At 45.4% G+C, this 23,996-nt stretch overlaps 1 protein-coding gene across 1 annotated transcript in view; it reads left to right on the plus strand.

Annotated features, from left to right (window-relative positions):
- The window catches only part of LOC138582763 (rab11 family-interacting protein 4-like), a 100,551-nt gene extending 87,551 nt beyond the window's left edge, over positions 1–13,000 (plus strand). The window contains exon 11 of the mRNA XM_069654382.1: positions 12,006–13,000. Coding sequence (XP_069510483.1) covers positions 12,006–12,125 — 120 coding nt within the window. The 3' untranslated portion in view covers positions 12,126–13,000. The remainder of the gene's footprint in view (positions 1–12,005) is intronic.
- Positions 13,001–23,996: the final 10,996 nt, after the last annotated feature.

Genomic DNA, 23,996 nt, shown 5'->3' on the forward strand with positions numbered 1-23,996 from the left:
ACAGCTGTGACCAGGTTTGTTAGGTTTGCGGAGCGGTATTATGACGGCCTCTCTGTGACTCCGATAATCGTCCCATCTCGAACGCTTTGTTTAACATCTCGAACAGTGGGGGGAGGACCTCTTCCATGTATACTTTGTAAAACTCACTTGGGAGTCCATCTGTCCCTGGGGATTTACTAATAGGCAGCTGCCTCACCACCTCCCCTAATTCTTCCAAGGTGATCGGGGTATCTAGTTCCTCTCTCTCCTCTTTGCTTATCTTGGGCAACCCCATGTCCTCAAGCGTTTCTTCCATCATAGCGCGACTACTTTCCCCGTCATCTCCGTATAATACCTTATAATAATCCACAAACGCTTGATTAACTATCTCCTGGGTGTCCTCTACGCTACCGTCTTCTCTTTCTATAGTCCTGATTGTGACTCTGGGGGTCTCACTCTTATATAACCACGCCAAAAGTCTCCCCGGTTTATCACCTCCCGCATGCTGTCTCTCTACGTATTTTTTATAATTAAGGTTACACAATCTCTCCCAATATTCTGCACATTTTTGCTGTAGTCTAAGTGTCAATTCTAGCTTCTCTGCTGTATCGTCTCCGCCCCTTAAGGCCTCTTCTAATTTTTCTTCCGTCTCCTGCAGTTCGGCTAAAAGCCCACCTTGTAGGCCCTTGGATTTCGCTATGGCTAGCCCCCTCATGACAACTTTAAAGGCCTCCCATAGTGTTCCCGCGGAATCCACGCTCCCAGTATTTGTTTCAAAATAATTTACAATCTCCTCCCTCAAGTCCTCCCTAAAAAAAAAAAAAGGGTCTCGCAACGCTTCCATTCGTAGGCGCCATGTCGGGATCCTTGCTCTCAGAGGGCAGTATTGCCATGCGAGAATCAGGGGCGAGTGGTCCGAAAGGGCCCTGGCCTTGTACTCTATTTGTGCGATCTCCGCTAATATTTCGGGTGATGTGAAGACATAATCCAGCCTCGTTGATAACTGCTGTGGGGCAGAATAATGTGAATATGGCCTTTCCTGGGGGTGCCTCACTCTCCATGCATCCTCCAAACCAAAGTCATCCAGCAATGTCTGTAACGCCCTGGCTGCAGGGCCGGTCTATCCATCTTCCCATCCGATCTGTCCACCCTCGGGTTCAATACGCAGTTGAAGTCCCCTCCCCAGATCATCGCGCTTCCTACGCATGCGCTCAAATTCGCACTCAATGTTCTAATGTACGCCGCTGTGTTCTGGTTCGGGGCATACGTGTTAACAATACTTATCTCCCTGTTCTCCACCAGTCCCCTCAGCATAACCATCCTCCCGTCTGTCTCAGCCACCACTTGCAATCGCTGAAAAGGGACATGTGGCGCCACCCAAATAAGCACTCTACTTGCATAAGCAGAGTACGATGAGCCAACCAACACTCCTTTCCACTTCCCAGCGATCGTGTACATCCTCTCTCGTGTAAGGTGGGTTTCCTGCAGCAATGCAGTATATATTTTCTGCCTGCGCAGGTACAACATAACTTTGTTCCTTTTTAAGTAGCTGTTGAGCCCCCGCACGTTCCATGTAAGTATCTTAAGGTCCCCCATGGCCTGTACCAGTTCTGTTCCTCCTCCCCCAGGTGGAGTCTGACTTTGAATTCCAATCCAATCTGTATAGGCTTGCATCCCATTCTAAATTCCCTCTAACCAAAAACACACCAAACTTCCCGTTCCCCCTCTCTCCTGCCTCCCGTCCCTTCCCCAACATCACTCCCCCCAACTGTTGGCCAGCTCCATCCATGGATCTCAGGCTCCCCGCATCTAGCTCTTTCTGGCTCTCGCCTGTACTCGAAGCTCCGCAGGGTGAGGCTGCCCTAGTGGCCAACCTACTACTACTACACCTATAATTCAGGGGGTAGGGTGCTTTCGTCCTGCTGCTCCTATGTCACTTCGGGTTAACTACACATTGCTATAGAATTTGCATATATGCACACGCTACTATATTCCAGTCCTTCAAGTACGTTACAATCAGCAGTATTTTATCAAAATATCAGCCTCCTACAGCCGCGCCCATTGTTCTTAATCTTCATCTAGGCACCCCTGGGGTGCTCACTCGACGCCTTAACAGTATGCATACCGTATCCCAGTCACATATCGTGTCCCTCTTGGGTCTCTTCCATGTCTCGTTCCGGGCAGCCCTGCAGATCCAGCCACGTCGTTGCTTCTTCCGGAGTGTCAAAAAATACTTTTTGCTCTTGTGCACCACCTTCAATTTCGCAGGGTACAGAAGCATATATTTTATCCCAGCCGCGCGCAGCCTTCTTTTGATTGCCACATAGCTGTACCGTTGCCTCTGGACCAACATAGTGTAGTCCGGATACACCGTGATGGTGCTCGAGGCCACCTTTTCGGAAGTACTCCAGTATTTTCTTGCGGTCTTTGTAGTTCAATATTTTGGCGATTATCGCCCAGGGAGGGGCCCCTGATTTCTGCTTCCTCATAAGGGCTCTATGTGCACGCTCCACTGCGAGAGTTTGCCAGCCCCAATTCCTTGTAGGAGTAGGTTCTCGACGTGGTCTGTTGGGTCCTGTCCCTCCGCACCCTCCAGCAAGCCCACCACGCGAATATTGTGTCTCCTCGTTCTCCCTTCTGCTTCCTCCGCTTGAGAATCCAAGTTAGCTACCTGTTTGAGTACATGGATCTGCTTTGCGTTGTTAGTGCTGGTGTCCGTGTTGGTTTTCACCGCACCTTCCAGGCTGCTTGTTCTTTCCGCCAGCCACCTGACATCTTGCCTCAGCAGGGAGACTTCTATTCCCACTGCGTCTATTTTAGCCTCCAGGGAAGTGCGCAGGTCTGACATCGCAACCCCCCCAAGGGTCTTTCAGCTCCGTTATGGCCTCTAGAATCTGATGGGTTTCAGCCACTGTGGTGTCCTCCGCTGGTGCCATCGAGCCTTTGGGCGCGATGGTCACAGGAGAATGTTGCGTTTCGGCAAAAATATCCATTGTGGATTGCTTATTCTTGTTCTTGCTCACGGCCCCTCGCACGGACATTCTGCGGCCTCTGTTGTGCCTCGCTGTCTCGATTCAGTGTCCGCATGCCTCAGCAATGTCTTTTTCACCCTTATCAGCTATTGTAGTACTCTTCAAGCAGTCGCACCGTCCGCCGCCTCTCACCGCGGCTTTCTGCTCATCGATGCCAAGCGAGCGCTTCATATGTCTATCGTGGCGCGGCCTATCTGTTGGCACCCCCGCTGCCCCCGGGCTCTTGCCTTCCGGGTCAGCACGCAAGCCAACGTGACGCAAGGCTTACCGCCGCAGGGGTTTCGCTCCGTCTCCACTTCGCCATCATCATTCTTTCCCCGCGGCTGCCGTCTCTATTCTGCCGCTCCGGGTGCTTCAGTTTCGTTTCCTTTGTTGTCGGCCATCTTGTGTGACAATGGACCGAGCAGCCGCCGCCGTCGTTCGCCGAGCAATTCCTCCAGAATTCCACACACGATTCACTCGGTCTTTATACAGTGAGCAGAACACACGTTCCCATGCATGTATAGTCAATCCTGGAACCAGTAGCTCGTTTTTGTAGGTAGTTTTCACGGATCATATGTCGGATCCTCCGGAGCTGCTCAGGAAGCACGTCCTACTCCATGGCTGCCGAAGCCATGCCCCGATAATCTTTATTGAGATTTTAAAAAGAGAAAGAACAATACAATAGTGGCAATGCAGAATATAATAAAAACAAAGTTCAAAATTTGAGCTGAGGCAACAAAATAACACATTGAACGATCTGAAAAAACGGGTGATGCCATGAAACAGACTGGCGATAATTCAATTGAATCTGCAAATCAGCAATGCAGTTCGTAAGTGAAAGACAGACGGGTGGGGGGGGGGGAACAAACCAGGGGCCAGACGAGAAAACAGTAGGAAAGAGGAAGGGGTAGGGCATGGACAACAATGTAAATCCTGAAATCATTGATTCACAAAGCCAAGAGAACTGCTGATCAAATATAGAGAAAACAAGGATGCACTGAAAAATTAAGCAGATAAACAATGGGCATCTCAAGAGCCAGGAGTGGACATTCTAAGTAGTCTAAGTACCAAATGAAAAGAATCAATTTGCGTTGTACTTGGGTATAGCATTTAGGTAAGCAGCGATGCAATGTGCAATCCTTTGTACATGGCAAATGTTATTCCACCAACCTTTTAATGGAGATATTTTGTAGGTGTTTCCAGTTGGCAGTGATGAGCTTTGGGCAAGAGCAATAAAAAGATCTTACAGCTTGGCGGAGGCCTGTAACTTGACCTTTTGACAGCGAGGCTACCAAGGAAAACATTTATAAACGATAGAGGGTTATCAACAGAAAATTAATTTAATAAATCTCCACACCTCTTGCCAAAACTTGAAAAGAAAGGGACATTCGAAAAACATAGGTTTGTAGGAAGCAGGGGCACCTCCACAGGACCAACATTTGTCCTCTGCTCTAATCTTGGATTTGAATAATTTCAGGGGGGTAATGAAGGCTCTATGAATCAAGAAGTACAGGTTTTGTATTGCTGGAGGTAGAGCTGCTCCTGATTCTAGAGTACAATAGCAACAAAGTATGATAATCTAGGGCACAACCAAGATCACACTCCCATTTAAAGCGCAAAGGCGTATTGGTGGCAGGAAGCCCCACATTAGTCGGAACATTGTAGAATTTGGTAGCTCGGATATCTGAAGTCCTGGTCAAGAGCAGAAGTGTCGAGGCAGCAGGCATGGGAGTGCAATTAGAAAAACATGAAGTGCATCTAAGCACGCGTTCACCAAGTTATTGTAAAATTGAAGGTCCAAAACGGGGATGGGGAACAGATTTCTAAGCTGTTGAAATGAGAGAAGGGAGCAACGGTTAATTATCTGATGGATAAATCTAATGCCTTATTTAACCAAGACCTGCGAGATATATATATTCTCTATCCATCCCTACCATTAATGGTAATAGATTTGTTATGCCACAGAAATGGGGAAAGTTCCTTGGACAGAGTTTTGCAGTGGGGGAAGAGGAACCACCTAAGGCAAACATAAGAGGCCTTGATGGGGTCCGAAAGTGCAGCCGAAAAGTCGCTAAATACGTAAATAAGGTCAGTAATGTCACAAGGATGTGCTAATTGTTTTTCAAACGCACACCAGCAGAGGGTGTTAAAGGGTTTGGGAGGGGCAAACCAGCCACAGGACTGTTTGAGAAGAAATGCAGAGGGATACAACTTGAAGTCCGGGAACCTGAGCCCTCCGACCCCGTCATATGGAGCTTTCAACGAATTCACTGCAATTCTCTTACATTTCCCTGTTCCTCATAAGAAGTTGAGAAGGATTGAGTTGATGGACTTACAAAACATTAAGGAGGTAGAGGGACCAGGAGCCATTGCAGATAATACAAAACGAGCATCATTTAATGGTATCAAGATGACCCCACCAGGATAGAGAGGAGAGCACATTGACGTTAGTTCTTTGAGTCTGTTGACCAGAAGACCTGCATTGAGTTTGACAGTATCAATCACAGAAGAAGCAAACCAAAGTCCCAAGTATTTAATTGAGTCATGACACCATTTTAAACCCAAACGTATCTAAATCATGTTTAATGGAGAAGGAGTTAAGGGGTACAATCGCAGATTTGTCCTTGTTAAGCTTATAACCAGATACTAGGGAAAACTGAGGACGTCCATCCAATAGATAAGGGAGATGAAGTTTGGGATTCTTTGAGGATTAGAATATCAGCATACAGAGCTATTTTAGTAGTAGATATCCCACCAGGGATCCCAGGAATGTTCTTAGTAGATCGAAATAAGTTCTAATAAAGGCTCTAGAGAAAGAATGTAAAGAATAGACAAGGGACAGCCCTACCTAGTGCCACTACGCAAAGGAAAGAAGGATGAGGACTGGCTATGTATACAAATAGATTTGGGACATGAATAGAGCAGCTTAGTGAGAGATTACATTTTTGCCACAGCCATGTCATCGTAGAGATTGAAAAATGAAATCCCAGTTGACCTGATCAAAGGCTTTCTCCGCGCCCAGCGCAATGGCTGCATAGCCTTGTATGTCTTTTTTTTTTTTCATCTTTTGAGACAATATGCAGAGCGTCTAATGGAAGTCTTGCGTTCGCTGATGTGTTCCTACCCTTGACATAGCCAACTTGATAGGATTTAACCAAACCGCACAGGGATGATTCAACTCTGTTAGCAAGAACCATAGCGAAGATTTTGCTTTTGGCGTTAATGAGGGAGATTATTCTATAGTTGTTGGAAAGATCAGGGTCTTTATCCACTTTGGAGAATACGATGAGTAGAGCCTCAGAAAAGGATCCAGAAGAGCATTTCTGGGAGGGAATTTTTTTGAGCCTAGGAGTAGGGGAACAGGCAAAATGATTTTTAAAAAGCTAGAGGAGACTCTGTCAGGGGGGCCTTCCCTCTACCCAACCCCTTGATAGCGCGATTAATCTCATGCACAGAGAGATCGCCATCCAAATGAGAAAGATCCATCTTGGGGTATGATGGCCTATGTAAGGCAAAGTTTGTATGCAGTACCCTTTGGGGGCACTACACACAACTCTGGCTACAAGTATAGGAAACCCAACCTTTGGTATAAGCTTGTACTACACAGTTTTAGTAGCGTGTTGTGCAGCCAGGCTCATCTCAAGAGGGGTCAATGTGAGCTGTAGGGGAGTTGCACAGAGATTCACAGTGACGTGTATTCAAATAAACCCTTACACCCAGGGTTTCTTGAATAAACATTTATTAATTTATCAGTCAGTGAGAATAAGCCTTCTTCAGAAGGGAGCGATATAATAGTAACACACAAATACACTTCAATACTGTACACTCTTAGTTTCTAAATCGGTAAAGACCCTTTTGGGATGGCCCACAGACACAACCTACATCCTCGGGTGACTTCAATAGCTAGGGTGCTGGGGACATTAATATCTTACTGTTTGCATTTAGAATACTGTTATAAGTTGGTAAAAGGAAAAGATTATTAGAACAAGAAGAGGCCACAAATATTCTTAAGCAGGCAAATAATTTTGGATCCCCAAATCAGTCATTCAGTAGAACAGGCTAGGCCAAAGTCAATGGGCAAAAGTCCTGTATAGAATGAAGCACTTCTGGTAGGTAAGTAGAAAAGTCTTTGCACAATGTTTTAGAAGTCTTTGAAGAAAAGAAGAATCAATGTAGGGCTACAAGCCGTTAGACTTGTGAGTGGTAGAAGATGCAAGCAACTCTACCACAAGAGGTACTTTCTCTCAGACTTTGTACAGTACCTTTGAATTGAAGAAAAGGTGCAGCAGATGACTTCTGTTCCTGTGCAACTCTGCAGATCCCACTGTTCCTGGGCCTCAGTCGTGGGGACAAAAGGGAGGACTTCTGGGGACTCCTGCACTGCAATGGGACGGTCACCGCTCTCAACCGGCAATCTTCAAATCAGTGACTGCTCAGTGTTTCAGCTCCTGAGATCTACCGCAAATAGCAACACCGTGGTTCCTGGCTGTCGAGATGGGCTTTTCTTGCATCTGGGGTCTCGCACTTGTTGGGGCTCAGCCAGACCTGCTTCCTTGGAGTCCGGAGATCTTTCTGGAGCTCTAGGCCAGTTTAAAAGCAACACCCACAATCTGGTGTTCTTCTCCCTGGCTATACGGTTTCCAGCAGCAAATCTGTAGGAATTCAACCGGCTCCGCGAAGGACGTCCAGGTGGCTTATGTTGGAGTTGATTGGTCCCACCAACTCAAGGGGAGAAGTCGTCCTTACAGGGGCTTCTCTGTCGATACGAATTTGGAGTTTCAGCACAGCAGCAGGGCTTGACCGGGTAAACCAATGGTCCAGGAGTTGCAGCAGGCATCCTCTTCAAGTTGTTCTTCGGTTCCTTTGTCCAGTGGTCGACTCTTCCTTCCAAGCCAAAAGCTTCAACCTTTTATTCAGTTCTTATTGGTTCTAAGGCATCTGCGTTAGGGGAGGGTGGGGAAAAAGGAAGTTGAATGGTGGCAGAATAATAATGGGCCCCTGTTCAGCCTTGAATCAATAAGGACTAATCCACTTCAAGGCTACACAGCCCCGTGAATACCATGACACACAGTTCAAGGCTAAACGCCTCATCTATTCTCCTAACAATGTACCCCAAACCCAGGTGAGAATACTAACCCGCCCTAACAACCGACCATGATCTTGTTATTACAGCTATTTTGCTCTCAACCAAACTAACCCATTACTTGTCTATTTTCTACCTCTCTTCCCTTGTGCATTGCGCTTTCCGTTTTTATGAACATCTTTGACAATATGTGAACATATATATATATATATATATATATATATATATATATATATATATATATATATATATATATACATATACAATTCTGATGCATGTGCATTACATCCCTGAACTAATCCGAATCGTTTCAACTTACAAACGATGTGTCAAACTATAACACATGGATAACCAAACATGCAATATTTCCAATGGTCCAATCCAACTGTATGTATTTGCAGTAACACCTATGACAATGCATTATGCTGTAAAGAAACTGTGGACCATACTTACTATGCACAACTAAAGTGAATGGAAGGAATTTCTTCAACACAGAGCACTAGCACCACATGAGTAGAAAACCTACACAGCTACCTAGCCTAACAAGTGGCACTGCCTGTGAAACTAAAACAAAAGCAAGCTGACCTTGTGTTTAAAAGATATTGGACTCTCACACCAACATACACCATCTAAAGGTGCAAGGTAAATGTCTGTTTCCAACTCAACAAAAATGTGCACAAATCCAAAAGTGTAGGTCCAACAAAACACTTCTTGTGTTGAGGGGCTTATTCCCTTCCCCTGTACTATTTCAGGAAAACGGTTTTGCTCCAAAAAATGTTCAGTGAAAGCCATTAAAAATGTCTCCTCCACAAAATAATTTCCTCAGATTGTCAAAGGAAATGTTGTTTTGACTTCAACAACTACCTCAAATGAAAGTGTTTCGTTCACAAAACTGCTCAAAATTAGGACTTCCTGGTACATTCTCCTGCCAGTCAATATCTCAACTGACCCTCAAGATATCCTGGTGTACTCCCCTGCCAGTTATTGCCCCCTTCTGGTTCTCGCAGATGCCCTGGTATATTCTCCTGCCCGGTATCTCTCTCCAAAACAGGATCACTGCCTGATGCGCATCTTTCACCAGTTCTTTGCTACAAAGTTTACTTTTCTTCATAACACAGTTGCACTACTTCACTGTATATACCTCGTTGACTCTAGGTACACTTGTTCCAACTTCCCCCCTTATTGTTGTCCCACATATTGGGATTTGTTTAAGTTCTGTCTGTTAACTTGTGTTTTTTATTGTCTTTTGGTTTATGGCAATGCTTGTTCCAGATTTACCCAAACTGGCATCTCATGTAATGAGTTGTACAACTTTTTACCTTTTTTTTTATTTCTTCTTTTGTGTCTCTTGGCTTATGGCAATGCGGGTTCCAGGTTTGTTCAAATTGACCTCTCCATATAAGGAGAATTGTTCCCTTTTTGCCCTTGTCCTTCAATTCTACTTGGTCGGTATTCAAAATGACTCCCCCCCCCCCCCCCCAAAGTATTCATTAACTTGATAGCATGTCCCAGGGCCTCCAACTCATCTGAGTTGACTCACCGGTGTAACATGCAGCAGCGGCGAAGAGTTTCGTCGGGCACACTTCCCCAGCAAGGCAGCTTCACTCTCTAGGTTCCTGTGTCAGCTTTTCACTCTTTCACTGTTAGAACCATTGCATTGCCACTCCACAAGACTGCATGTCCTCCTGTCCTGTGACAAATGACTTGTCGCTCCTAGCGGTCTCTCCAGGGCACCGGCTACAACTTCACTGGAGATCCTCTCCTCTGGTACGCAACGCCTCCAGGCGATTGTCTGTAAGCATCTTCGTCTTGCAGGGCTCGCCTCTGTGACACTGCCTCTGCTTCCCAATCAGCGCTCTGCAGCTTCCCTTTCCTTCTCTCCTACCTTGTAGGTGATTTCCAAGTTTAAATGTCCCACGCAGCTTATTGGGAACCTGACAACTAGACCACATGTTTTACTTTGCATTGCTTTCAATTCATATTGCCTCTTTGCTCCTCTTCTTCGTCTCAGTACTTGAGGCTTTCTGGGACTGGGAGTCCCAAGGATTTTTAGACTGTGGTAAGTTACATTGTTGTAACCCTTATAAACATTACATGTTAAATGTGTTTTAGAGGCGTTATGTACTTTTGAGGATATAATAAGATTTCTGTTTGGAAAGTTTAACAAGGGGTTTTCAGGGTTTTAACAATGAAGGGTTCTGCATAATGGCAACATGCCATCAGAGAATCTGGAATTGGGGTTTGCTCTTCACTGGAAAGGGGAAGAATACCACGCAACTCCTGTTGGAGACACCATCTCCCCCTTACAGCCATCTCCTCCCGTGTGATCTACCCCTAGGGCCAGGATCCGCTAGCGGCTGCTTTCCCCTGGCCACATGCGAGGAGCCTTTAGGCTGGGGCTCATCACAGCTCTCGCTGTTCTCCAATCACAACCCATACTCGCATTGAGTTTGGGACTGCTTTCCAATCCGTGGTAAGCATCCCACGTTCCAACACAAAATCTCGACCAGACAGCCAGGATGTTTTTTTTTCAGCTGTGATACCATGATGTACTGGTTTATACCGGGTATGTGTTAAGTGTCTATTGTGCTCACCCAGGCTGGGGGATGCACCTAGCCCATACCCACATATGGCAACATCCTCTCTCCAGTGCAAGGGAAAGGTGGAACTCCCTCAAGACTTCGAAGAGAAACTGGAAGGGGACAAAACCCCATTTTCTTTTTGTCTCCTTTTTAGTGTGTTCGCAAACACCCACGTGATAAAATGGCTGAAAAGCCCTTTTACACAAAGGGGTTAAAGAAACCCATCTTCCACCAGCCCTTTTTACTGCCACTTATCTGGTGAGGAAGGTTGCATCGTCATAGGTAGGGGACATCTAGAGGTGCCCCCACATAGGTGCACCTTAAGTACACGCACTAAAAATGTGTGGGAGTTGTGGTCCCCAGTGGGAGAAGGGATTTAGTCCCATTGCGGACAAAAATAGTTAGGATTCCAAAAAGGAAAAGAACAGCAGGGCCCAATTGGGTCTCCAGCTTAACCCCAACTTTCTGTAATGTCTGATAAAGTGGACTTGAGTTCCCAAACCTAGTTTAAGAACTGGGGAATTGAGGGGGTGGTGGGTGTGAGGCCACTCGGACAGAAAATTACTTTCTACATTAACAGTAAGTAATATTCATTTACTTTAGTCAAGTTTAATCTTCCTGATCTGTGGCGTAATTTCATGGTGCAGATGGACTTGTTTTAGGAACGACATTGGTGGTATTGCTGCTGCTTCAATCCCTAGCAACATCATGGACCGAGTAAAGGGCACCGTCTGTACGTGTTATTTCAACCCTGATTCGCTCAGAACCGAAGTCTCCCGTCCTTACGTGGAGTCTAACATTCTTTAAAGTTAAACCAGACCAAGACCCTTTAAAATAAAAAAATAAATAAATAAAAAAAAAGCCTCAAAAAAAAAACTTCGACATTTCTGAATAATCCCTTAAGTTTCTTGTGCAGTGCCTTATGCTTTAGTTGGCTGAGTTGACCCGCTGCACAGTCGCTGCCAATGCTCCTCAAATATGTTGAAACCAGTTGTAGAATATGGCCTAGTGGATATTGTGCTTTAAACAAAAAGTGTCACTAGACGCACATGACTCAAAGTAAGTTCTGCTGGTATTTAAAAAAAATATATATTATTTAAATAAAACCAATAGACTCAATTAAGATACTAAAACTTCAAAAACTTATTAGGGCAACCACAGCCAAAAGTACCCCCTTTTCAGTGGTCATCTGGGATTTCCATTAGACTAAGGCCCTCCTCCGCCTGTCGAAGTTCTACCAAAGACGAGCACACACCCAGGAAGGTTTCAGATCTTGGCCCCATGGTAGCTGCTTCCGGGGATTGTGATCCTGTCTAACACTGATTCTCTCCTTTCTTCCTTCTGCAGGTACGTGCCCTAGAGGAGCAGAAGGACCTCAATCGCCATCTGCGGCAGTACCTGGACCGAGTCATCCTGACCATTCTTGAGAAGGACCCCACCCTGCTGGAGGTGAAGAAGGATGTGTAACCGGCTGCATCATTTGACCAGGCGGAGTGCGTCGCCACCTCCTGGATCTGCCCAATTATTGGGGCATGCCTTGGACTGTGAGTTCCTGCTAAAGGAGTGAAGTCTCATCTCGTTCACCCTTCAGCTTGAACTTTGCCCAAAGCCGTGGACTTAAAAGGAGTCTATGGTAGCTAATGTCACTGCACCATTTTCTCCATCCCACTATATGATGATAGAGTGCTGCACCCATCCCTGGCACCACTCCACTTCTCACTTGCCCAGGGACACCACTCCATATATGCCACTTTTGCCAGTGCTGAGAAACGCCCTCCTTTTTCTTGGCTTCCAAAGAGGTTTATCTCCAAATATTTTCTATCCAATTCATTAGCTTTTCTATGTACCCCTCCACTTATTCCACGTGTTCCTTGGTTATGGGAGACTCTCACACACACTTGTCCACCAAACTCCACTTCTGGAACTCTGTATCCTAGGCAACACCACTCTCTTCATTAAGTGACATCCTTATTATACCCTTTCTCTACCACTCATCTTTGTACTACACGTACCCCACCATGCACACACACACACACACACCATTTGTTTTAATCAGCTGTTGCTGGAGACATGGCTTAATTTTCCTTGTTTGGTCATTACCTCTGGATGCAGCTAAAATATTTTTACCTAGAAAAATGCACTTGGATAACTTTTATTTGGCCTCCTAAGCCTGTCCATGGCACATGTAGGGCAGCATATATTTGTGTCACCGTTTTCCTGATCAGGATTTCTTGGGGCGAAGGCGAGGGTTTAATGTTACTGCTGCCTCTGTTGTTTTAGCCCAGCATGACTATATCTGAGGATTATTTATGTTGGCAATAAAACATGCTTTGAAGACTGTGGCCAGTTGAATGTGTTTCCTGTGTGTGCCAGTTGTCGAATTTCTCCTTCCATGTCTGGTTGTGGTGTGCCGAGGAAGCAGTGGCTTGGATGCCTCCTATGGTGTCATGCAAGGATGGGCATCTGAAGATGACCCAATGTGAGACACCCCCACAAGTGGTGCATTTCCAATAAGGTGCACTTTGGATCAACTAAGAACTTTATGGTGGGTGAAGCTTTCAGGAATTGTGGAGGATTGTGCAAGACCCCGCCTCTAAATATTGAGCCCAGATAGAGGGGGGGGGGGGTAGGACAGGGCGTATGGAGGGGGTGGTCCGTGATGGATTTCCTAAGTCAGTGGTCTTCAAACTGTGGGGTTGGACCCCCTAGGCGGCCAAAGGATGTTCAGGGGAGGCACAAGGCTCTACATACAGAGAGTATGTTGACCGCTTTTAATAGGAAACCTAAGCAGTGATGGCATTTGAGGGGGGGGGGGGTATTGGCAACAATTTCATTAAAGGGGGGTGAGTGGGGAAGCTCATAGGTTCGGAGAGCACTATCCTAATACTTGGATAAAGTTGAAACCTGTGCTGGTGCCACACTTACCCAGTTCAGTGCTGCGCGACCATAGCGCCCTATGCTGGTAGCAGCATGCAGCAATAGTTTTATACTGATGGGGTGGGGGGGGAGTGGCTGGTTTTGCTCTTTTTCATGCATGTATACATAATCTTTTGTGTGCTTATACATACATGCCAACATTCTGTGACCAAACATCTGTAGGAATCTTAAAGTTTTAAAAATAGTATTTAGCATAATGATGACATCACAGGAAATGTCACATCAATTTGACCCACTGAAAAAATGACAGGGCATGACATCACAGGAAATTATGTAATGTGAACTTTGACCTTATGACTTCACAGGTACTGACCTCAAATGGCATATGGCCTTAAAGAGATCACAGGAAAGTTCAACATAATGGTTGGCTACTGCTGCTGCATAGAGTGGGAAACAGTCAGAGGCTTCTGTGAGGTGTATACATTGCAAGGCAGACTGAGCTGGGGGTTAATAGCTGACGATTATCACGAGACGGGCAGCCAGCAGGGAGTTGAAACAAGAAATACCCACTGAAAAGCTATAAATCCTATGCTAGAAAGTGCCTGCTGTGAAGGAACCAGTGTGATAACACTTCTGTATATCCCAAGGGAAGTGACGGCTGCAAGGGCTCCAACAAATGCAGCTTGTAAGGCAAGCCCCAGAACAAATACAGTAAAATACAGAGAAATATATTTGTGTTATAACTGCTGACTGGAAACATGGGGCAGTTGCTAGAGGTCTCCCTGAGGTTCATGACCCCTTTCAAATGACAAGGTTGAAGGGTCCTGATGCTGTCCCTGCCCTTTGCACATCATATATTTAAAATAGTAACAAATGTACCTGCCTCCGAGAACATACATTTGCAGCTGTGTATTCAGCACAGATTCTGGGAAGTTCATTATTCTGCAGTGAAAGACTTAGCACCGGGGAGCTCAGAACAAACACAGTAAATTATACCACATTCAAAGAGGAAAAAGAAAAAAAAACTGTTTTTTTTTTCTTTTCTATTTTTTTATTCTTCATTTAACCTAAAAAGGTTTTTACAAGGTGGATCAGCAAACTTTTTCTAAGATCTCTGTCTTGGTTCTAGTTGTCATTTTCTTTAGTTGTGGTTTTGAAGATCAAATCCATGATTTTCGCCGTGACCGTCACCCATGCCGTCTTCTCGCCTCCATCAGCCAAGGCCACCAAAACTCCTCCTTGTATCTGTAGGCCGAAGCCAAGATGTTTTTCAGATATGGTTTCCTAATGATCGACCTCTGGGCATGAAAGTAGCAGGTGTCAGATAGTTTCCACTTTATTCTGGTTGTTACAGAATCTGCATTTGTTGGATGTAGACTGGCTTCTAATTTCCAGAATTTTGTTAGTGTGGAGGAGGTTCAGTCGTGCTCTCAGGAATGTATTCCTGAGCTTAATGTTTGGATATTTGGCCAGGAAAGCTTGTGGCTCATGAACTTCCATGCCTGCAATGGTAAGTGGGCGGCCAGTTTATATGTTGCAGCTGTGTCCAGTGTTGTGATCCAGTCTCGTTCATTCAGTCTCTTTTGCTTTTTTTGTGGGATTCTCGGTCAGTTCACTTTTCGTGCTTTGGATCTTGCCGAGTTCTGACTCCTGGGCTTTGGCTCATTGGGTTAGGAGAATGCAGCGGGAGCCTATTAGTTCTTCATGTATGGCTTACAAAAGCTTTGGGCAGTCTTTCAGGAGAGTTTCCTATATAGCATCAGGGCGTTCCGCTCGCTCACTGCCTCCAGTGACAGCTGGCTCAATTCTCTTCTTAGGAGCGCAATTGGTGTCGAGTTGGGGAAGTTAAGGACCTTTCTCCAAAAGTTATTTTCCAGTTCTTTCCAGATCTTTTTGGGCAAAGACGGCATTGCTTCCGCTCCATAGCAGATAGATGGTATGACCTTTGCTTTATAGAAATATATGACCGGTACTAGGGAAAAGCGGCCACATTTCTTATCCACTGCTTGAGCCTGGGACTTTAGGCTTCTCGTTTTTTCTCATAAAGAGGTTTGCATAGCCTTCTCCAGGTTTGAACTGTCCAACATGACTCCCAGATATTTGAATTCGATTACTCTTTCGATCGGGGCGCCGTCAAGCTGCCATTTGAATTTTTCTGAGCTTCTACTGCCTTTACCCTGTGACAAAATGTTGGTCTTACTCTTGTTAAATTCCCAGATGGTTCGTGGCGATGTATTGCGTGAAGTTGGTCAACTGTCTCTGGAGACCGATAGCTGTTTGGTCGAGCAATATAACATCGTCCGCATACAGCAGTCTTGAGCTTTTTACTTGACCCAGCTGTGGGGAAATGGGCGCACTCTTGTCTCCGTGTCTTTATAGTCTCCCATGTAGGACAGGAAGAGCGCCGGGGCCAGTGGGCAACCCTGTTTTACTCCACGATTTGTAGGTATTGCTGCCGAGAGTGAGCCTTGGTTATTTAGACAAACTTGCATTCTAGTGTTATTGTGTAGAGATATGATTGCTTGGAGAAGTTCTTCTGGACATTTCCACGGTCGAAAGTCAGGCTTAGGTCTATAAATGCCAGGAAGATTCAAACTCCTGTCATCGCCTTGCTTTTGAGGATGCTCAAGGTCTGGATGTTTATGGTGGTGCCCATGTTCTTCTTGAACCCCGACTGAAATTGGTCATTGCATTCTGCGTCTTGTGACCAGTTTTGGAAACGCCGTAGCAAGAGAGATCCATACACTTTACCGATCACATCCAATTATGCGATAGGGCGGAAGTTAGTAGGATCTTCTCTGTTGCCTTTCTTATATATCGGGATAACCACAGAGGAGGTGCAGGAGTCTGGTAGCTGCTTGGCTTTGGAACAGCGTTCGAACACCAAGCTGATGAGACACCCATTCCTCCGGATGTTTTTCAGTTTGATATTTGTAAGTCCATCGGGACCAGGAGCTCTAGAATTTTTGAGGTTTTGGATTACTTCAAGAATGTCCGCCCTGTCATGGAGCTTCACCCATGGTGTCTCTTCGCTGGGGTTCCCGAAGTTTGTTCCTCGACTCCAGGTGTTTGTTTCTCAGGTCACGCCTTGAAATAGGGTCTTGTAGTGGGCCATCCATACATCCTCAGCTATGGAGCTGGTTAGCACGTTATTTGTCTGGCAGTCTGTATGCCTAATCAGAGACCAGAATTTGCATGCATTTTTCCCACAAAGCTGTTTCAGCATCTCCTCGTAGTCGTTTTGGTAGAGGACAAGGCGGTAGTTTTTCAGCCAGGACTTGTAGTTCTTAGAAGCTACCAGAAAAGGTTTTCTGCTTGCGGCCGTGTTGTCTCGAGCTGCTGCTCTTTTTAGGCTTCTTAATAATTTTCTTTTTAGGACTAAGGTTTTATCGTACTTGTGGGAACACTTTTCTGGTCTTGCTCGAGTATTTATGATCGGTTTCTTGTATGGAATGAGAAGTGGGCAATAGTCCGGCTTAGTGTCTGTCAGGTCGGAGAGTCCCAACAGGGAATAGTTGGTGGTAAGCTTGGAGATGTTTCTAGCACTTAGCATGAGGCGATTGCATTTGTTGTTCACTTCCTGCTCCGATTTTATTTTAGTGTCTGATTTGCTGCGTGGAAAGAGGACCTGGGGAGATTATGATCACTTGCTGCGGTCTTTAGTAAGTCAAAGGAGGTGATCGTCGGGAGTAGTGTGCGGGAGGCGAAGATATAATCAATCGTTGCTGAAGATTTTTCACCTTCCCAAGATGGCTTCTGACTTTTGAGTGCATATATGCTGTCCAGGTTGTCTAGTTCTCTTGAGCCCATCAGAGTTAGTCGGGCATAACCTCGTTCTTCTGCCAGTGTGGTGCGAGAAGTCAGATGTTTCTTTGTACATACTGAATTTCGATCTTCGCAGATGAGGAGGTGGGAGGCCTGATGTTTGATGTAGGACCGGTCTATCTCGGTTTCCAACAGGCTGATGAAACTGGCGTTGGAAATGGCCTCCGGATTCCAGTAGGTATTAATGTTTATTACTGGTACTACAGAGACCTTCCCTGTTTCCACATTTTGATGGTTCCATGTGACTAGCACAGTTAATAGGAAGAAGGACGTTGAGAGAATTTCTTTTAGTATAATTCCTTTTCCCAAGCGAATTGCTGTTAGCAGGCCAGAGAAGGTGCGACCTCTTCCTTTTTTCTGCTGGTGCGTGAGCGAGGATGAAGCCATCTAGGGTTGGTTTCTCCATTAGCCATGTTTCCTGGAGGCACAGGATGTCAAACGAGGCCAGGTCTACATCGCCAGGAACCGTCGGATGAGAGAAGCCTGAGGTGATTCATGAGCCCAGTCTCATGAGAGCTGCTTCTGGCCTTAGTTTTGTGGCCGGGTCGAGACTCTGTGGTTTCATGGCTTGCTACTTTCAGTGGGAAGACAGGGCCTTGGAATTCAAGCCCACAATTGATGTAGTGGGAACAGTTTTTCCTTCTCTTGGTCAGTTCCAGCTACTTTTGCAGGCACCTGGACCAATGTTCTTGTTTTTGCAGGTAGGGGTCCCAAGGGCCTTCTTCCCGATCTTTCAGGCACAGGTGCCAAGGAAGCATCACCTTGTTTCAGGCTTCTTGGGACAGTGGTCGATGTAATAGGTGAGGGTTTATTTCTTCTATCTACCATTTCCCTTGTTGTTAGCTTCAAGTTGTTGAATGGAGACCCGACTGGTCATTGGAAGCCGATTTCTATCCGTGGCTGCTAGTCTGAGCAGGTCTCAGGCTGGTGTGGCCTTCATCTCTTTTTAAGGACCTCGAGTGGTGGGGTGGAGCTTTCGAGGTGGTTGAGGGTAGACGGGCTCGTGAAGATCCTGTAATTTCCCTTAAGTCGTAGCCCAGTTTGAGTAATTTTTCTGTTGAGTCTCAACTTTTGTTTCACTGTTCTAGAGGTGATTATAAAGGAGAGTTGTCGCTTGTCTCCATTCGTGACTGGGCTCGACTAAACTTAAGTCCTCTGTTCTCAATGAAGTGAGGTTTGGAACACTATGAAGGAGTTTCATGACTGTTCTTCTGTTTAGAACAACATATTCTCGGCTGTCTCTTGTTCTAATTTAAATATTGGAGTATTTTCTCCCTCATGGCACCTCTGGGTGTCTTTGCCTCTACCTCGGTTTTCTACTTCTTGCGGTCGCATGTTTCTTGGTGCTAGACGCTCTTCCGTGGTTGAGTAGTTTGTGTATCCGAGTGGGGGGTGTCGCGACTGGTTGCCATGGTCTTAGTTCTGTCCGGTGAGTTGTAAAGTGTTGATGTTGCCACCCTTGATATGTAGTGACGTGTAGGGTCTTTGGGTGGTTTCCAATATGTTTTATTGGGGGGTGATAATTGTCCCCACTCTTTGTTTTTGGTTGTCATTTTACATCTGTCCTCCACGGTACGGAAGGATTGGTCCTCTTCTTCTTCTTCCGTCATGCTTATATTGATTGGACTTGTCGTCTCTAAAGCAGAGTTGTGAAGAGGGGAGGCGATTTTCTCTAATTTATCAGATGGCAAGTTGTCTAGGTGTTGGCTTAAGTTTATTAACCCCTCTTCATCCAAGAAGCCCTCTGTCGTTTTCAGAGATGCGTGAGAACTTGCCATCAACATTAGATCCACACAAGTATTGCGATTTTGATCTTCAGTCTTCCTTTGTTCCTTTTTCCGCGTTCCTCTTGCTGCGGTAGTTAGTCTTGCGGTAGTTGAGGTTGTTGAAGGTTTTCTTCTCTGGAGGAGGTAGGCAAAAGACCAGTTGCTTTTTCCTCGGCGGCAGCTCTTTTGGTTTAGCCCTGGTCTGGTCAAATATTGCAAATTCCCTGTTTGCCGTTGGCTCAGTCTCATTTACCTTTGTTTTTTCCTGGTACATTGAAGAAAGGGATGCGTCTTCTTCGCAGACACAGTTGTTCTGTGCTGGCCTGCAGTTCTGTACTTCTAGCAGCCTCTTAGTGACCGGCTGGCTTGGAGAAATGTGGCTCTTCCTAGGCACCTTTTGCTGATTCCTTGATGGGCTGTCGCTGGCTGTCTCAAATTGCACTGAGACGGGTGTTAACGTTTCTTGGCTTTCTTCTTCGCAAACCATCGAGGTTTGGCAGGCCACTGTCTGAAAGATTTTAGGTGCAAAAGGCGACTGATGGACAAGTTCTTCTCACCAAGCCGTGCTTGATTTGCGTGATTCAAGGTCGGTGTGGACTCCTTTCTTCATTTCCGTCGCCGCGATGTACCCCTCCAGATATAACAGTTTAGTGCGCATCATAGCTGAGATGGTGCTGTGGTCCTTTCACGTGTCATTTATCGACTCGTATAGCTTGGTGAATGGTGCAAGCGCTATTGTTACCGCAGACAAATGCATCCCCAAAGGAACAAATGCAAAGTAACTCGTTCCATAGGCTCTTCTCTGTATAATAGAGTTCAAGCGTCTAGACCAAACCTGGGTACAAAAACAACAGAGAGGGACCTAATTAGTAATGGTCGCCAATCTTATTATCCACTATGTCAAGTATAAGTGGTATAATGGTAGTGCTTACCGTCTATGGATGTCGGTATCGCATCCTGTGGGGCTGGTAACAGATTCTGTAATCCAGTCACCTCTATCCCTATGGATATATAAAAAGGACAAAAGGAGTCCTGTCATCAGACTCGAGAAGCGGAGGCATGCAAGAAGTAAATTACTCAAACGATAGTCGTTCACACACACCGGAGAAAGAGTTATAGCACTTACTGTCATTCTATGCGGTGTAATGCTATAGAGTTGAAGGATGTAGTGTATCGAGCGTAGTTCAACCTGAAGGACAAAGCACGCTCTAGTTATCAAATAACTTGTTGTATACACATGTCAGACATTAATGTATACATCAAAATAATGTTCAATGGACAAGTCTTAGTATAAGTGAAGGGAAAAGTGAGAAGTACCAGTTTGAGCAAAACAAACAAACTGAACCCATGTGACAACAATAGTTCATGCCTCAAGAGATCGTGCAGTAATAAACGCACAGAGTTGTGTTCGCACCCTAGTATGCAAGAGTCTCGGGCTACAGTGAGAAATCACATAATAAGTGACAAAATAATGCGTTGCATGCATCACTCATTACAGATCCAAACAATGCCGGGCTGTGCAAAGAGGGGAGGGGGAACGGCATTCAATGAGAGGAAAACACTATCACGGCCGAGGAGTGTACACTATCGGTACGGTATTGCGCGTCCCTTTCTGGTTAGAAGGGAGCTGGAAGATACGATTGATATTAATTGAAATTTAAAGTAGCTCCAAGCGGGTACACTTACCATAAGGTAATGGTCTAGGGGGAAGCAAAAGGAAAGTGTGTGCTGAATTACACACCACTACAGAGAGCCCAGCGCCATGTCAACCATATCACGGTATATAAGGCACGTCAATACAAATTGCACATGCGCACTGAGACGGAAGTCTGCTGTGATGGAAAAAGGACTACTGAGCGGTATTGTTACTGTATAACTGCGTGACCTAGGTGCTTGTGCATGGTGTGGAGAGGGAAGTGAAGCGGGCGTGACATTACCCGGGTCATTTGTCCCTCCAACTAATGCCACCAGCGCACATGTGCCTCGCCCATCACCTTCCCCCATCACTAACCGTTCAAACTCCCCCTTCCCCCTGGTCCTCCAAATGCTTCACCTCCCCAAAACATATTCCTGGCTTCCGTTCTGTGAGGGCTCTGTAATGCGAGGCAGACAACTGTTTGATGATGAATGCCTCACTCCCCCTACTCTGCTGAGGATTTCCCTACCTAACCAAAGCTAGGGGGAAACACTCTCACACGGGATAACTGGCCCTCAGACTAAACAACAAATATACAAAGACGAAGAAAATATATGGCAATACAACATAACATGAACACCATTCACAGTCTTGGAATACTCTTTTAATGTCCTAGGTGAGTTCCTTTGCTAAAAACTAATTGGCCTAGAGCACACCTTAATTAACAAACAGTAAATAATTTAGGATAATTAGTGGGGTGCAGGGGAGAGCATCAACCCTGACACTGGGTTGTATCAAACTGTCAGAACAGCGGGTGACCACAAATTTGTGGAACACTCCCGTCCCCTGTACACCCTAATGTTGCAAAAACTCATATAATTTTTTAACGGATACCTATATAAATTGATGATCATGTCATCAAAGAATGTTTTTAACTCAAAGCAAAGGGGTTCTTAGTAAGCACATGCAATTCAACATAACAGTTGTGTAGAGTTGAGACAAACTCATTCAACATTAAACAAAATTTTATCTTTAGAAATTGATGGCTCAACAAACCAATCCATCAAAATTCATAGAGCTAATTCAATTAGTATATATAGCAGGTAGACATTTGTACTGTGCATATTCTCATGGACCAACTTTCTCGATGGTATATGTTGTTGCCAGTGTTACAAAGTACAAAACTCTTTACGTGTTTCGGGGAATGTATCTCCCCTTCTTCAGAAGATATCTACTCGAAGTTTTCATTTCTCTGTATATCTACATAAAATAATAGACGAAGAATATTATTATCATGATTTTAACATGGATTTATATCCATCTGTCATAACTGGATCTTTAATCATCAGTGATCACCTGATTCTGTTTTAGCTGGTCTTTATTTATGAATTCTATTGCCAACTTGGTTTGCACTGTAATGACAGTCCTAAAAAAATAATAAAAGACTATGTGAGTCCCAATGGTAGAAAGAAATGCTTTAGTTAAAAAATATACATCCTAGTGAACCGTCTCAATTATATTGTTAGAACAGAATTAATCAATAGTTACCCGATAGCCAGGTCACACTCGTCAGCTCCCCGCACACTCGCCAGCTCCCCGCACACTCAGAATCGGAATCTAATCCTGGTCTATAAATTCGTCCGCTCTGTAACCTCGTCCGCGCTATACATTCATACACTTGTCCGCGCTATACATTCATACACTCGTCCGCTCTATACATTCATACACTCGTCCGCTCTATACATTCATACACTCGTCCGCTCTATGCGCTCATCTGCTCAATGCGGTCTATATAGTCCTCAGTTTTTCCACTCATGCATTCTTTCACTCAGTGCATTTATCTGTTCAACATGCTTCATCAATTCTAACTATTTAATTGACGCCATTCGTCTTTTTCCCCTCTTCATGCATTATGTGCATTTCAGCAGTTTACATCTCATTACAGTTTCCCTATGATTTATTCTTATTAACCGCTTTACTGCTTTGAACTACATTACTCGTTTAATTCAGTTTGTCTTTCTAGTTTATATTCGGGGTCATTAGCTGTCAATTTCTTATCTCGGGTCGTTTGTTGGGTGGGTGTAGTTGGGATGTTGATTGTCTGTTTGGGTTAGTTTTGTGCCCGGTTGGCTTTTAGGGGAAGAGCCATGTTTTCACCAGTTTACGGAAAGATCCTCAGTTTGGCGGATGTGGGGCGGGAGTGAGTTCCACAGGGTGGGGGCCAAGGCTGAGTATGCTGATCCGCCTAATCTGACTGAGTTTGTTTTAGGAATGACAAGGAGGCCGGCTGAGATTGATTTTAGGGTGCGAGGGGGGGTGATAGGGTTTTAGTTTGTCTTGAAGATATTGAGGTCCAGTTTTATGCAGTGCTCGATGGGAGATGCATAAGGTTTTGAAAGTCACCCTTCGGGCTACTGGAAGCCAGTGCAGCGTCTTAAGGGCTGGGGAGATGTGGTCTCTTGGGCTGAGCGCAAGTAGCAATTTGTCTGCCGCGTTTTGTACCTTTTGGAGTTTATTCAGTTGGTACGCATGGATTCCGAGGTATAGGGGGTTTGCATAGTCCAGTCTTGACATAACGATTGATTGGACCGCAAAGAGTCTGTTAGGAAAGGAGAGATATGGAAAGATGCGCCTAAAGGTTTTAAGACGTTGACTTGGCGCGAGAGTGTTGGGTCAGAGTCAAGGATGCACCCAAGATTTTTCACTGACTTGCAGGGGTTCGGTGAGCTGCCCATGGTGGATGGCCAGGGTAGTGGTTGCGGGAGAAGCTCTGAGTTGCCACATACCATGATTTCCGTTTTGGATGGGTTTAACAAGAGGTGGCTTTGAGTCATCCAGAGTTCTATGTCGAGGAGGCAGGAGGCCAGGTCAGGTCGGGAGTTGGGATTTGAGTTCATTAGTTTTAGAATTAGTTGAGTGTCGTCGGCGTAGTTGTAACACAGGATGTTGTGTGAACGAACTATTGGAGGGAGGGTGATCAAGTGGAGATTGACCAGGAGGGCAGATAGGCATGCTCCTTGTGGGACTCCCGTGTCAACTGGTCGGGCTTGAGAGGTATAGGTGGAAAGTATCGTTATTTGGTACCTATCTTTGAGGAATGAAGCTATCCATTTAAGAGTGTTTCTGCGAATTCCTAGGGAGTGAAGGCGGTCTAGGAGGATTGAGTGATTGATTGTGTCAAAAGTGGCAGATGGGTCAAGAAGGATTAGTGCAGCGCATCCCGCGGAGTCTGCC

Source organism: Ambystoma mexicanum, chromosome 3q (assembly GCF_040938575.1).
Source record: "Ambystoma mexicanum isolate Mex_15411 chromosome 3q, UKY_AmexF1_1, whole genome shotgun sequence".
Lineage (NCBI taxonomy): Eukaryota > Metazoa > Chordata > Amphibia > Caudata > Ambystomatidae > Ambystoma > Ambystoma mexicanum.